The sequence below is a fragment of the Cryptotermes secundus genome, unplaced genomic scaffold, assembly GCF_002891405.2.
Source record: "Cryptotermes secundus unplaced genomic scaffold, Csec_1.0 scaffold1258, whole genome shotgun sequence".
NCBI classification, from domain to species: Eukaryota; Metazoa; Arthropoda; class Insecta; order Blattodea; family Kalotermitidae; genus Cryptotermes; species Cryptotermes secundus.
In genome coordinates, this window is record NW_019723324.1 from 77,578 (window position 1) to 94,601 (window position 17,024).

The following is a 17,024-nucleotide window of genomic DNA, read 5'->3' on the forward strand; positions in this document are numbered from 1 at the left end:
GTCTTCCCCCCTTACCTGCATAGTTTCCAAAACGTTTTTTCTAGTTTCTAGAATACTAGATGATGGACAATGTCCAAAATCCCAGTAATTCTGGAAGAATTATGCCAATTGAACAATCCCGTGACCTCACTGAGAATCAAAATCACAATCTTCCAGCTTGGAGCACAGAGCCTCAATCAATTACGCTACTGCATGCCCCCTGCATTACACAGTACAATCTGAAATAGATGACTCCCCATAAAAGGCTCACATCATCTAATTAATTTTGAGGACTTCCCACTACTTCCCCAGCACTAGCAACAGTGTACCCATGTTACAAACATTGAGTTTATGGCGTTTCACCCTTATGGAAACTTAAGGTATTAAAATAGCTTTTAAACATAACATGTAAAACGATAACATATTCAGCCACTTGCTGTCAAAATCAGATCATATCTGCATATGTGTCAATGTAGTGAAGTGATATCACTACAGTGTACATAACATTTTTTCTTGAGATCTAACACTATTGCAGAGAAAATGTGTCACATATTGAAGCATTAAAAGTAAAAACATACATGGTTGGTTGACCGATTTTCACTTGTTCTGTTCCATTTGTTATGAATGCAGTAAATTCATACAAGAATGAGCGGCCCAGCAAGGGCATGGCAGTGAATGCACAGAACTAGCCCATGCACCATAACATACCTGTTGCGTGTCAGGCTGTGCAACCTGCTGGACGACAACCTTCGGCTGAGACTTGGTAGGAGACTGGGCTGTCACCGGAGCTGGCACTGTTGCCGGGCTCGTTGCTGTCACGGTGCTCGCAGGAGAAGTTACTGCTGCTGCAGGCTGTTGGACTGATGTAGGTGGGGGCTGTACTGCCAGATATATCTTTGTTGGACCCAGAACACCCTGCTTTCCTGTTGTGGCTTGTGCTATAAAACAAATCCATTTACATCATTTTACTGATGCTTCACCTGTTGACAAGACTACAGTATGTTTCATTACCCATCAACATTAATGGAGCCTGAATAGCTCAGCCAGCATCGTGACTACACCAGAGACTAACAGCCAATGGGTACACAACAATTTGCTCTTTCCCATAATGCTAGCAGTGAATCTGTGGCCCACCTTTTCCTGTCCAAAGGATACTGGGAGCTATCTCCCTTCGGGAAAAGTTGTCAGGGTTAGAAGCTGACCATTCACCTATATCTAGAGCCAAGGATGAGAATGCATGAAGATACATCTCCACTCCCTTACACATCTTCATGGCATGGTGCTTAATTAAGTAAAAGGACAACTTCATCTCTTGCTTTCACCATCAACAAAACATTAAAACAAATTATATTTCACCATACAAACAGGTTTCCATCAAGTGAGCAGTGACATATAACACACACACACCACATATTCTGGCATTATAATGAGCATTTCATTTATATCAGTGATTACCAAACTCTCTGACATGGTTTGCTTTTACCAAATTCTTTTATGCAAATAAATGCAATCCTTTATACTCCTGTTAATGGGCTGGGATAGTGTAGTCGGTATAGTGGCTTGCTATGGGCTGGATGATCAAGGGGTCAGAGTTCAATTCCCAGTAGGGTCAAGAATTTTCTCTTCTCCAAATTGTCTACACTGGCTCTGGGATCCACCTAACCTCCTTTCCAATGGGTACCGGGGGATGGGTAAAGCGGCCGGTGTGTGAAGGTGACCACTCACCTCCAGTTAGTGCCAAGGTCAAGAAAATGTGGATCTATACATCCATCTCCCCCATATGCCTTCGTCGCGTAGTGCTTAATTAGTTAAGCACGGGGAGAACTAAATAAAAAAAAAGGTAAAGCTATCCCTGTAACAAGCTATGTAGGCACACAGGACTGTAGGACATCAAGGCTCACACACTGTCCAGACAATCGGCTCACAAATAGCAGTGAGGCTGTCAGTCATGTGCACCTGCAGCCTCTTACCACCCAGGAAAATTCCTGGTACTCATTTCTGTTAGAGGCTGAGTCAACCCCAGGGCCATAGTGCGGCTGGAAGGATTAGGTCAATTGAAAAAAACCAATGACTTCATCGGGACCTTCCGGTTTGTAGCACAGTGCCTCAACCAACTATGCTACTGCATGCCCCACAGGGAGGACTTCACCTTTTTTATACTCCATTTTATGATAAACCAATTAATGATTAGTCTCATAACCAATTTGAGTAAAAATTTAAAATTTTTAAAATGCTGTCTGGTGCTCTTTAGTTGGTGATGAATAATGCTGACAAATGTTTAAATCTAATTCCTCTAATCTTTTTCAATATCTGAACTAATAATTCTGATGGGTGTTTATGGAAGAGATAATTAAACATGGCTACAGCAAATTATTTCACCTGGACCTTATATTAAAAATGTATTTTTTCTCATGCCCTCATGCACCCTCTTGTAATACAATCATGAACACCCATTCGAAGTTTCACTGGGGAGCAGTGGATCTGAACACTAAAATGAGGACAATCTTGAACAGCAGAAATCTAACATGACCATTATGGATGTGGGATCACTGAAACTGAATATTAAATGAGGGTTCCAATGTGAACTGACCCACACAAGCAAGTGCTGATGATACCTTTCAGTAGCTGCTGCTTAACTTGCTGCTGAACGACAGCAAGTTGTTGCTGTGTAAATTCTGCACCATGGAGGCCCTGCAGTACAATGCGTGGCCCCTGTGGAGTTTGGATCACTTGGGCAGTGACGCATTTTATAACAGTACCGGGCGGCTGGCCTGCCAGAAGTTGCTGTTCCAAGCTGCCTGGCTCAGCACCGACTTGCTTCTCTTCTGCTGGCGCTGGGGCAGACGCCTGCTGTGGTGAAATTACCTGTTGCTGGGGTGGCACTTCTAGTGTTGAGGGTGTTGTGGAAGTGGTAGTTGCAATGTTGCCACTTGGTGTCTGAACACTTGTGACAGGTTGCTACATTAACAAATGAGAAATTTATCCTGTGAGATATTATTTAAAAACTTTTAAGAAGCACCTGCTCTTCAGCCGGAATACAGTTGGTTGCCTCATCAGTATCACAATATAAATGGGCTTAAACTTCACAGAATAAATAACATTCAGGTTTAGAAATTAAAGTTTACTCATGTAACTATAAATTTATTGCAAAAAGGATTCGAATCACATCCGAAAACTCTACCACAATACGAGGTGTATTGGAAAGTTCCCAGACTAGGTCAAAAAAGAAATGCTGGCTTAACTTACACAATTTAGGCTGCCATCTCCTTCAAAATAGTCTCCTTGGGAACGTGTATAGTGATCCCATCATTTTTTCCATGCCTCAAAAGCACCATGAAAGTCATTTTCCTTAATGCTGTCAAATACCGCTTGCAATTCCCTTTGCATCTCAGACACTGTTTCAAAGGTCCGTCCCTTCAGTTTCATTTTCAATTTGGAAAACAAGGTGAAATCAAAGGGGGCTAAGTCCAGTGAGTAGGGAGGATGGGGAACGATAATCATGTTGTTGTTAGTAACAAACTCTGTGGTTTTTAGGGACATGTGGGTGGGTGCGATGTCGTGATGGAGCCAGTTATGGTTGCGCCGAAGTTCTGGTCTTTTTTGTCGCATATTTTCTCTCAAGCGTCTCAAAATGTCTGAGTAAAAGTCAGAGTTGATTGTAGTGTTAGGAGGAACAAATTCATGGTGAACCATCCCTTTCATGTCAAAAAAAGCGATAAGCATGCTCTTTGTTAAACTCCAGACCTGCTGAACCTTTTTGTTCTTGGTGATTGTGGGCACTTCCACTGTGACAACTGTTGCTTTGTTCCTGAATAATCGTAAATCCAACTTTCATCACCCATTATGATCCTAGAGATACTTGTAAAAGTTGGGTCCTTGTTACCATTCTCTTGTAGCTCAATACACACGTTTACATGCGCTGCTTTTGATCATTTGTCAGGAGTTGGGGAACAAACTTCGCGGAAATGTGGCACATATTCAAATTTTCTGTTAGGATCTCCTGGCAAACTCCATTACTAATCTCAACGGAGTCTGCAAGCTCATGGACTATTTGGCAACTGTCTTTGTGGATAAGTTCTCAAATGTTTTCAATATTTTCTGTCGTTTTGCTGATGCTCAGTCCCCCTGAAAGTTCATCATCTTCAACACACACTCAACTGGCCTAGAAACGTGAATGTCAATCATAAACCACTGTATGGCTCAAAGAATATTCTCCAAAAGCCTCACAAACCATTTCAAGGGCTCTGATAGTGGATTTACTGAGCTTCATGCAAAACTTGATGTGGTCACGTTGCTCAATTTTGCCAGCCATAGCAGACAAAATTAACACTAAATTGAAAAAGGAATTGTGTAAAAACAATTAATGTTCACAGCATGATATCATGTGGCAGACTGATGCAAGTAACTTGCGTAAGTGTGACCTTGGCCTCCCCTCTCATCTTTCACCGAGGCAGATGCAACAATTAAGTCCTGGAACTTTCCGATAGAATCTCGTACTTGCACATGACTTTAGGAGTCACAGTTAGCACGCATACCGACAAGAGTATGGAGCACATATTGTAATATCTTTCGGTGTTCACTATTAGGCCCACATTGGGAAATAGAAAAGTTACAAATTTTAAATACACTGTATGCACCCAACAGCTGGTGTGATGTTCTGCTAAAAGAAAAAATTACTTTCAATCTTACATTGATGGATATATGTTACACATATATACTGGCTTATCAACTACCTAATTTCATCAAAATCCATGTATCCATTTATTAAAAATGGGTACATTATCATGCAGAAATGGCAAACACAACAGGTTTCTAACAAATGTACAACAGACCTAAAAAACTATTCAGGTCACCGGACATCCAAACTTAGCTTTACCTTCATACATCAAAACAAACAATTATGAAGTCATTATTTTAAGATGGCAGATACAACACTGCTTGAAGTTTAAATTTAATAAAATAAGCAAAATAAATTCATCCAGTTCTAACATTATGTTCCTTTCATATCAGCTTCCAAATGGAAACTGATTCTCGATGAATTAGTGCTAAAGAACCAAGACAGCTCAGTCGGTACAGCAGTAAGCTATAGGTTTCACTCCCAGCAGAGGAAGAGATTTTTCTTTTCTCCATAACATCCATATTGTCTGTGGGGTCACCCAGTCTCCTATCCAATGGCTACCAGGGGCTCTTTCCCTGCAGCTAAAGATGCTCGGGCATGAAGCTGACCACTCACCTCCATCTTGTGCTGAAGGTAAGAATGAGAGGAGCTATGCCTCCATTCTCCCATACATCTTCATGACATGATTAACTGATGAAAGCCAGATAATTTACTTAACTTATTTAATGCCGCTGCCAGATGGAGTACACAGTTTTAAATGACAGAGTGACAGGAATAAGGAACTGCAAAGGATGTGACAGAAGTGGTTGTGGCTTAATTTTAAGGTACTACTAACCTGGAAGTCTTGGAGAGACTGAGGAAAACCGCTTAAAAAGCCTTAGTCCTTCAGCTGATTTTTGAACCAAAAACACTCCAAATACAAAGCAAAAATGCTACCCATGAGACACTGACATTTTGTCCAAATGATTCAAGACTACAGACATGCATATGAATGACCAGTAATTTCCTAACAATTAGGTTCTGAACGTTGCTGATCTTACCTGGACTGCAGTCTGCTGCACCCTGGTTGGAGAAGCTGCATTACTAGTTACATTACTGCTACTACTTGCACCTACAGGCGATTTCATCGATTTCGCGGGTACCTCAAAATTGAAGGAAAACCAATGAATCTGTGGAACATGCCAGCATTTTTTTTTTTTTGCTGCATCATGCAGCAGACAAATACAAAAGCAAGGGAAATGTGACTGCACTATAAATATTCTCTATCTTTTGAACACAAGCCAGGATAGCTCAGTTGGTGTAGTGACTAAGCTATGGGCTGGACAACTAGGCAATCTTCCCTTTGCTACTACATCCAGACCGATTATGGGATCTAAGCCATGTCATACCTAATAAGCACCATGGAGAGTCCTTCTGGAGATAACACAGTTGCAGCATGAAGCTGATCGCCAATCTAATGCCAAGGTTACGAGTACGTGGAGCCATACAAGAAGTCATGGCATGGCACTCAATTAAACATAGGAATAACTTTACCTTCTTATCTAATTTTTTAAAAGAGAAATGTGTTAACTATTTTTGACAATTGAGAAAGTATCAGAAATATCATTTTGTAAACATCTGAAGCTCCTGTTGCTGGAAACATTGTAAATATCTCTGAAGTAATAACCACATTCCCATCTGGAAGCTTAACATACTTTGGGTAGAAGCAAAAACAATGTAAAGCTAATATTTATATTTAACTAGGAGATGTACCTGCTCTTTGCCTGGGATATGGGTTGCTTTCCTTGTAAATACTACAGCGTATAGACGCTAAAACTTTTAACGGAGCAAAGCATTCAAATTAAGAAATTAAAGTTCACTTCTGTACCTAAAACAAAATGACTGACTGGGAATGAGGATTCAAGTCACATCCAAAAACTCTACCACAATACTTGCACAACACTTCAACAGTTGTGGCTACAGTAGGCAACTGCAAGAGAATGGAGTCAATTTCATAAAATCTTTGGGTACTCTGTACTTGGTCCTCGGCATGAAAAAGTAAAAAATAAAAGTTACATATATAGTAACATAGTAAAGTCATTATTATCTGCAAATGAATTGCGCAATTTTTGGATTAACCATGGTGCTTTTATATGTACTGGTAGCTTAATCAAAGAATCATTTACTGTGAGTCCACCTGATTAAAAGAGCTGGAAAATAACAAATGACTAGAAAGTATGCAAGACGCATGGGCTTTTGACAAAATTAGAACACAACAGTTCAACAGTGACAACAACAAATACACCATCAGGGTTTACTCGTGTACTGTGCACTTAATCCCACTGAATGGACACATTATACAGATCTCGTCCTAACGGGTCAGCAGGCCAATGCCACCACACCTTTAGGAGTCATATACCTCAGATGGTACAACGGTAGCTATAGGCTGGATGGCTTGGGACTGGGAGTTTGAGTCCAAGCAGGGGAAAGATATTCTTCTCTTCTCAATAGTGTCCAGAATGACCTTCGGCCCACCCAGCCTCCTATCCAGTGAGTACCAGGGACTCTTTTTCTGGTGGTACATTAGCCAGGAAGTGAAGCTAAGCATTCCCCTCCATCTAGTGCCACAAGCAAGAATACATGGATCTATACCTCCACTGCCTCATATATATTGTGGCATGCAGGCTAGGCAACGACCATGAAATCAGCAGCCCTATGCGACCATGAAATCAGCAGCCCTATGACACCTGTTGCTAGGTAATGGCCACAATACACATGCAACAATGGAAGAGCTGTTGGGGGCGACATTCTCTGTGCATTCCACGCAGAGTCTATATAACGAGGGCCAGATGCCTTTAGAGAAGGGTCTTGAGATGACAGTGAGAAGCGTAGGAGGTCAGTGTGAAAGGGCCACAAGGCTGGGATTTAATTAGTGGAGTGGAGTGAGTTGGTTAGTTACAGCCGCTCCTGTTCCAAGCTGGTACCTGAGCCATGGGGACAGTTCAGGACCCAATAAAAAGCGAAACGTCCACTGCTGGAAGCCATTACCAGTAAACTGGAAAAGACACAGCAGACTCAGAAGATTTTATATTTACTGTACTGAGCCACAGAGTGTGTGAATTAATGTTAGCACTATAGCTATTTGTAGTTATGTTCTGTAAGTGTTCATAAAACCCAATTACCAATCCAAACCCCATCTATAGTCACTCACACATGTGACAATATTTGTGGCATGGTGTCATATTAATTACACACAGAGACAACTTTACCTTTATCCTTTTCGCTTGGTGGGGGGTGGAGTCCAGCTGGGTCCACTTGGCATGGCAGGCATTGATTGGCCTATTGTACCTGCCCCGGGCGATTATGATGGAGAATTTGGTGGAGTGAAGATTTGCAGGGGAAACTGAAGCACTAGGAGAAAACCTGCCCCAGCGCCACTTTGTCCATCACTAAGCCCACTAGATCATACCCGGGATCGAACCCGGGCCGCCGCAGTGGGAAGCCAGTGACTAACCACTTGAGCTATGATGGGGCCTTTATCTTTACCTTTACCCTTACATACCACAATTCTAGAGCATTTACAGACACACACATGCACACACAGAACCACACCCTCTTCCTGTCTGTGTTAGACTTATGGTACCACTGCTTCAATTAGTTCCAGTTGTCCTAACATCCTGCCAGCCTGTCATGTCATCCCCAAGCACATAAATCCCACATCAGTACTGAAAATCACATACAGCAAGCATGAGGTGTTTTACAACTGCCTCTTCCAAACCCAGAACAAAAATCACAGCAATTCATTCGAAAAAAAACTTTCACCTATTTCTGGACGTTCCAAACGGCCTCTAGTGGCAAACTGGAAGAGCAGAACTGTCGGTACCATAGCTTCATATGCCAGCAGCATAAGTTGCAGTCAATGGGACGATTCTTGCACAATCACAAATAATCTCTACTGAGGGGTTATAGTTAGACTATACAGTGTCAATGGCAGGATGACTGAGGATGAACAGGAAAAGATCTAGCATGGGGTCACGGACTAAATGGTACATTCCTACCATTTGCCCAGAGCAACTTACCAACACCACAAACTAACTCAGTCAGGATAGCCGGCATCCCGGCTTACATATGAATGCAGCACTTCTCCATATGAGTCAAGCGTGTTATCAACATGCCAACCCATGTGGTACCAGAGATGAAAACAGAACTATTCATCATGAGAAAGTGACAGAGATCAGGGTTACTGTCTACTGCGATGTGATGCTAAATGTGTAGACTGCTACAAAAAGTTTGGGAGAAACCTACTGCCTACATCTTCAGGGTCTACCCCAACACTACCACACTTTACAGCGTTTAATGCCAGATGACAGTAACCATCATAGTCCTCGGTCGGAACCTCAACCCTCATTTTGAGAGAGGACATCATACAGCACAAAAGCTCTATACTATATCTCCCCTCCCAAAAGGGACAGAAGGGACATTACATAAGTAATGGCATTATGCAGTATCATACTTGTACTGTCTGCTGCTGGCCAAGAGATGCTGGTGTTGTAACAGTCTTGACCAACAAGTTGCCGCCTGCTGTAGCCACAGTAGTACCACCTGCAACACTGGCTGACGTCAGAGCTGGTACTGTGGCACCAGCAGAAACCACAACAGCATTAGCACCAGGTGTTACTGTCCGAATAAACACCTGCTGCCCACCAATGGTTGCCAGCTGAGCTTTCCCTGAAGCCAACTGTGCTGCGAGATTCGACCCGCTCACCACCAGCTGACCTGTGCTTAGCAGCTGTCCGCCTGTAGTCATCACCTGAACACAAGTACAAATACCATTATGCAAAGCTAAGTGCCGGAGCAATGGGCATAATTAGACTTCTTCACTCCATATCCAGCTAAATGCTGGATCAGAGACGAAGCCCCAAATGTAATCCTTTGACTGCCAAGTCAAACACAAAACTACATCTTGTAACAAAAAAGCTGCTTGGGGATAGATGCAGTTGTACTGGACCACCCAGTTTCTTCTCAGATGATTTTCATATGACCACAGGTATAGCAGATCGAAAGCCTGTTCCATCCTCTAAACATTAATATATCACAATTAATACCATATCATTAACCCGTTGCCGTGGTTTGATGTGTATGTTTCGTCAGGTATTTAAATCGTCTGGGGGGGTTCGACGTGTATGTTTCGTCCAGCTGCACACCTATGTTATAACGCCCATAATAATTGATGGTTTTGCTGTAGATTGTTAGATTTTTCGCTGGCATGTTGTCAGTAGTACAGAGTATAATATGACACGTCTTTATCTGCGCTAAGTCATTGTTACATATGCCTGTCTTGCAGCAAAGTTCCTGTGGCTCTTGCTAGCGGTTTCACCGTAATGAATGTCGTGTTTCCTTTGCTACGAAGTTATAAACAGCAGAGACGTGATGTGATGTGTTTATAATATCATATTGCCCTGAGCTGGCCACTCTAACACACTCAATTGGAATTCTTAGAATAGGGATGTCCAGAAATTTATTCTCGCATGATCCATTGATTTCGCACAGTACAAAGGCCCAGTTCTTAGAAGAACGCCACAATTTAAGGCAGAACACTGTGGTCACCCCCTGAGACGATACGGATGTGTGTGGGGGAGGGAAAAGAACTCATTCCTTCATGTATTATCGCTCCAGTTGACGCCATTTTATCGTACTGACCTTGGTGGTCGTTTCGAGGGATGACCATAAATATTTTTTTTGAGCCAGCTAAGCTCTGCTTTCGTTCACTATATACCAGCCAGTTCTTATAATAACTTCATGAATTCTGTGGTCACCCCTACGACATCTGGGGCAGCCGAAAAGGTTGGAATCTGAAACGCAGAAGCACCAAACCCTTGTTATGATAACACAAAGGTTGAATTTACTGCAGCTAATCTGTCAAAATATACGACTCACGGAGAGACATTTCCACTTGTATTCCCCCCACGGGGAAGAAGGCAGGGCCGCACAGAAGTGTGGTTAGAAAAAAAAGAGCAAAAGAAAAGATACGCAGTATTGGTTTGGTGAATGTGAGCCAGCGCTGTGTTTAGACTAATGCTTCAAGGCGTCACCTGCTTACATAGCCGAGATACCGGGTGCTCATATTATAAGGCAAGGTTATAAAACCATCTTTTAAGATCATTTTAGTGAAAGTTTCATCCTTCAAGGCGTACCATTCACTGCTCAAATACTAAACAACCTGCACCCATGGCCGAGATACAGGGCTCCCATATTATAAGGTAAGGTTATAAAACCACAATTTAAGATCATTTTAGTGAAAGTTTCATGTTCCTATCTCATAGAATTTAAGAACAATGATGAATAAATAATTTTCCAGCAAAATTTAAACGGCCGGCTGAATATATTACCGCAGGAGCCGCGGCCGCGGAATTTAAATGACCACGTCAAAGGGTTAACACTGAGTCGATTTCTCAGCTGCAGCGGTTTTAACGCAAGTATACACAGCCAATCTAATTGCCTCATGTTGTGCAAAGTTTAAAGCAAGGACGTGACAATGTGTTGCATGGTCAAGGCTAACGCACACCTCAGGGAGTAGTGAAGACATTAAGAGGACAAACAGCTTCTGAGTCACTTCATCCACCACAAATCGTACATGAAGTTAGTTGATATTGAACCTGAAGCTCCATGGTTCAAAGTCAGTGTCTAATGGCCTGAATATTACCATGCTAAAACACTGTAAAATGTAAGAACATGCGAACAGGTATACAAAGCGAGATCTTGGGATATATCTGAATATAAAATGGAACAAATGCAAAAATAATACCGTCTAATGTGACTATTTAAGTTTTATCACTTGAGGATTTTTCTCCCTTACGTGTTTCAATCCTTAACGGATCATCCTCAGAGGGTATCAAAACTTTTTTAAAAAGTTTTAACACCAAGAAGGCCACCATGAATGTGGAAGGTTGAACACTGTGTACATTGTGCATTTCAGATATCATATGTGTATCTATATAATTAACATCTATTGTAATAGTAGTTTCTGAAAGTATTGATACCCTCTGAGGATGATCCGTTAAGGATCGAAACATGTAAGGGAGAAAAATCCTCAAGTGATAAAACTTAAATAGTCACATTAGACAGTATTATTTTTGCCTTTGTAATTGTTAGTGTGATGGACCAGAATGAAACAAATAAAAAAAAAAGTGGAACTCCAAAAAGTGGGAAAGACCCGTCCACATGGACAGTATCCATACAGAAAACTAGAGTGAGGTGGGCACATTTCAAATGACAGGAAGATTAGGAAAAGTGGCAAAACTCTAAAAGGGGCTACTAAAAGTGCGTGGGAAATCAGACACTGGAGAGGCTTCATGTCTGGTGCACTGATTATTTCATTAGCTACTTATATAAAAGAAAAAGCACAACAGACTACTGTATGTCGCAGGGCAAGGGACGAGAAGGCCCACCCCTAATACATTCACATATAAAAGAAATTATTTTATCAAAATTACATACAGCTGATGCCTTATTGAGTGACAGGAGGATGGGGAAAACTACATAATGAAGAGCTTCATAACTTGTACTCTTCGCAAAGTATAATTAGAATGATTAAGTCAAGGAGGATGAGATGGCAGGGCATGTAGTATGAATGGGGGAGAAGTGGAATGCATATAGGATATTGGTGGGAAAGCCAGAAGGAAATAGACCAGTTGGAAGACCATGACATAGGTGAGTGGATAATATTAAAATAGATCTGAGAGAGAAAGGATGGGATGGTATGGATTGGATTGATCTGCCTCAGGATAGAGACCAGTGGAGGGCTCTTGTGAACATGGTAATGAACCTTTGGGTTCCATAAAATGCTGTGAAGTTCTTCAGTGGCTGCATAATTGGCAGCTTCTCAAGGTCACAGCTCCATGAGTGAGTTGATATCTTATAAGATGAAAGATTTTTTATGTAATTTGCATAACCTCCATAGTGAAAACCTTAATTTACTATGAAAAAAAACCATCTCACCACCTTTATCCATTAAAAATGGATATCACTGTATATGTATGGAATTGTAATGACACAGTTCCTTTGTTATGATCCATGTTAACATTATCGTCCTTCCTCTGCCTTGATCATCCAAGTCGCCCCTTTTCAATCGGAGTTTCTCAACTAAAGTTTTGCTTGCATTTCTGAACTGTCCCATCAATTCTTCATGTCTCACTCAACTCACCTCCCGGATCTGGTGAAGAGTACGAATCATGGAACTCCTCATTATGCAATTTCTCCAACCTCCTGTTACTTCCTCTCACACAGTCTACACATTCTCCACAGAACCCTGGTCCAAAACATTTCAAAATTCTCAGAAAACCAACCTGTGTAGGGGACCCAACAACTTGATTGCCACTGACTACAATCTGGCCAGGAGAAAACACCTGACCTCCACTGACAACCACTGTACCAGGCTGGGCAGCCACTTTTTGCACAACCTGTGCACCAGCAATCTGTTGTCGTATCATTATATGCTGCTGTGGGGGTTTTGTAGGGCTCTGTGGAATGTCGCTGGTCCCCTTTTGTTGTATAGCAGTGGCAGGAGTAGCGGCAATGGCAATTTGTTTCGTTGGCATAGCATTTGATTTCACTGCTGCGGGCTGCTGTGCTCCAGCCGTGGTTGTACGGATCACGGTTCCCTTTGTGCCAGCTGCCAGCACCCTGTTTCCTGCTACCTGAAATGGGAACACAATTTGCATGCAACTGCATTTCTATGTCTTCTTATTCCTAAAATTTGCACCCATTCCTCAACTGAGGGACTAGTAAATATGGGATAATGCAAACTCCCATAACATCCTTCAACTTTGGATTCTCCCTCATTTAATGTTTAATTTCAGTAATCTGACACCAATAATATCAGTGTTACTTTCCTTCCATTTAAGATTTTCCTGTTTAGTGCACGTTTAGTGTCATGGAAAAACTCCTTCAAACATACATCTGATCACTGTTTCTCTCTGCCAGTATGCAACAGTACACAATATCCCAAATTATGGAAGCGTGAAAAGCAGGTTGGTATTCTTGAACCTACCTGCTGTATTTGAGAAGTCTGCACCTGGGCTGTATTAAGAACATGAAGTTTACCATCTGGCATCTGCACCAACTGTTGACCTGCAGAACAATAGCCTGTTATTTGCTGTTCACTGTATACGCAGGACAAATACAATGAAACATTAAAGTAGAAGGCAAAAAGTTCCTACAAAGTCTGTTCCCATCTATCACACTGCATCATGTTATAAACCCAGAAGACTGCAATCTGACTCTTTATCAGTTCACTCGTCCTTCTCACAAGCAATGCATATTGCCTGACTCTCAATATTCAAGTTCGAGACAAGGGAAGATGAAACGTTCAAACAAAAATCCCACAGTAATTATTAACAAGATTAGCGTCTCAATTAGTACTGAGGATAGGGACAGAAATGGAGTTCCAAGAGGAGCGCGCGCTCTCTCTCTCTCTCTCTCTCTATGGCTCCACTGTCCTTTGGAACTTGGCTCTTTTCCAGTTTCTTAAGCTTATACATAGTTGGCAGGACTCCTTGGACAGGAGATCATAATGTCGCAAGGCCACTACCTACACACAGCACAACACAAACGCAGAATAAACACAGACATTCATGCCTCAAATGGGATTCGAACCTACAACACAAGTGTTTCAGTGGGCAAAGACGGTTCATACATTAGACCGCACAGCCACTGTGATCAGCTCCAAAAGTAGCCAAGTTCAAAATTAGTTAATGGGGTTGGAAGAGAAATGACTGAATGGTTTGGCCATGCAGAAAGAATGGATAGAACAAGGATAGTAAGACAGGCACTGGAATTAAAATTGAAAGGAAAGAGGCCTAAAGGATGAACCTGAACAGTATCATTCAGTCAGATACTGGAAGACACCATGATAACAGGGAAGAGACGGAAATAAATAAATAAAAAAAAAAAGATTGTGGGAAGATTGCAGACACCGGAGACAAAATGGAAACGATGCTAGAAGTAAGAGCAATGTGTGAATGAATAAAAAATTGAATTACTACACCTGGCATCAGACCTCGTACTTGAATCTTCCCATCTGCACCCTTCAGTATCTGAACCCTTTGTTGTGTTGGTGGTGCTGCTGTGACAGAAGCTTGGGTAGAGGGCTGTATCTTAATCAGGGACTGCCCCTGCTGTCCTGCAGTTTTTGGTAAAATGCTAGTGGTATGCCCTGAAATAATTCGAGTTGTGCCATCTGTACCTAAGGACAAAGTAATTTCACTTCCAGAATTTCAAGGACAAACACAAACAAACATTCGATATTTTCAATCAAAATTTTAAATTTTATTTCTCACACTTATATAGTAAATCCTAGGTAAAAGGGTAACAGGCCATGGAGGCCCATAGTGTTGTGAGAGGTCAAGGCTCCCACATTTTCTAGACAATCAGCTCAGAGATGGCTGTGAGGTTGTCAACCTTACATATGCCAGCCACCCTTTACCCCCCCCCCAAGGAAGATCCCTGATATTCAGTTATGTTAAAGACTTTGTAAACCACAGGGCCACAGTGCCGCTGGAAGGATTAGGTCAATTGAAAAAATTCAATGACCTCATTGGGAACAGAACCCCCAACCTTTCAGCTTGTAGCATACTGCCTCAACCAACTATACTACTTCATGCCCCTATAGTAAATCCTAGCCATACACAAAATCAGACAACATGGCCAAACGGCAAAAACTGACGTTACACCATGTGGAAATGTAAGGGTAAGCATATAAAGAAACTGACACTGAAGCATATCTGACTAAGAATGTTTCTCACTTCCTGGTAATGTTCAACACATATACACTGCACTCTTTACACAAACAAAGAAGAAATTTAAAAACACACAATCAGAAAAATTCACATTTTACTAACCCTTCGTCATGAATATTCTCTTTGTCCCAACGAGTGTCTTGCCAGGTGTGCTATTGGTTGTGTTTGTAAGAAGTGATGTTAATGTAGTCTTCCCAGTAGTTGACTGTGAGCCTGGAGATGGTGGTATGGCCACCTTAGTCACTATCTTCAGTGTTCCATCAGTTGCTGCAAACATTAATCATATACATACAGCTTCCAAAATGTACAAAGTATATCTGAAACTGATACTAACATATGTAGGGCTGAAACATGGACACACCCAAAGGGAAACAGAAACAAAAACAAAATCCAGGCAATGGAGATGAAATTTTTGAGAACAAGGAAAAACAAGGAGGAACAAAATCAGAACAGGTGTTGGAGTTCAAAAACTGTCAACAGGTCTAGAAGAAACATGATTATAATGGTTTGGAAATGCAGATAGAACAAGCATATCAAGGTCATTAGAATGAATATTTAAAGAAAACAGAACTGTGGAACAAGCTGTTCAGCCAGGGACTGCAAGCCATCGTGAATACAGGCTGGAGATGAGAAGGAACAGAAAAAGAGGGATTGTGGGAAGACAGAAAAGATGAAGTCTTTCCATTCACCAACTGCATAAAACACAAATGATGCTGAATGAAGGACACAGGAGGTCTCAAAAGCGAATAATATTCACAGCTAGGGAAGACTAAAACAAAAACACAGAGTTCCTAAAAGTCTTACACACAAGATTATTTTAGGGTGCAGTGAGGCTAGTCCCTGTGGTAGAGCAGCCTCAAAAAAGACCTCTACTGTAGCAACCCCTGATGACAGATGAGTATGAAGCATTAGTAGAATGACAACCAGCAAGATAAAACTGAAGTTCTCTATGAAAACCCTTACCCAGCAATACTGTCTACAACAAATCCCATATGGATTACCCTAGGATTAAATCCAGGCATCAACGTCGATAAATCTGTGACTAACTGCATCAGTCATAACCACATACAACAAAACTTTGTTAACACAATTATCAAATGAAAAATAAAAATGGTTACAGCCAAAAATTACGCCATTAAGATTATTTCAGTAATTTTTCATGTAGATGTGCATTGAAAATTCAATGTCACAGATTTCTAGTCACAATGAGATATGATTAACCCTTTTGCGCGGTCATTTAAATTCCGCTGCCGTGTCTCTCCGGCGGTAATATATTCAGCCGGCCATTTAAATTTTGCTCGAAAATGATTTATTCATCATTGTTCTTAAATTATATGAGATAGGAACATGAAACTTTCACTAAAATGATCTTAAAAGGTGGTTTTATAACCTTACCTTTTAATATGAGCGCCCGGTATATCGGCAATGGAAGCAGTTGGTTTAGAATTTGAGCAGTGTATCGTACGCATTGAAGCATGAAACTTTCACGAAAATGATCTTAAAAGATGGTTTTATAACCTTGCCTTATAATATGAGCGCCCGGTATCTCGGCAATGGAAGCAGGTGGATTAGAATTTGAGCAGAGTATGGTACGCATTGAAGCATTCTTCTATACGCAGCGCTGTCTCACATTCACCACACCAATACTGCGT

General features: G+C 41.4%; 1 protein-coding gene across 5 annotated transcripts in view; it reads right to left on the bottom strand.

Annotated features, from left to right (window-relative positions):
- The window catches only part of LOC111861871 (nucleosome-remodeling factor subunit NURF301), a 92,253-nt gene that overhangs the window by 25,731 nt on the left and 49,498 nt on the right, over positions 1-17,024 (bottom strand). For 3 of the 5 annotated variants that reach the window (XM_033750482.1, XM_033750480.1, XM_023846804.2), the window contains exons 22-29: positions 15,475-15,639; positions 14,622-14,819; positions 13,626-13,705; positions 12,922-13,272; positions 9,090-9,386; positions 5,638-5,739; positions 2,595-2,937; positions 688-917 (exon numbers count right to left, since the gene is read on the bottom strand). In XM_033750482.1, coding sequence (XP_033606373.1) covers positions 688-917; positions 2,595-2,937; positions 5,638-5,739; positions 9,090-9,386; positions 12,922-13,272; positions 13,626-13,705; positions 14,622-14,819; positions 15,475-15,639 — 1,766 coding nt within the window. The remainder of the gene's footprint in view (positions 1-687; positions 918-2,594; positions 2,938-5,637; positions 5,740-9,089; positions 9,387-12,921; positions 13,273-13,625; positions 13,706-14,621; positions 14,820-15,474; positions 15,640-17,024) is intronic. The other 2 variants (XM_033750479.1, XM_033750481.1) reach the window with 2 other exon arrangements.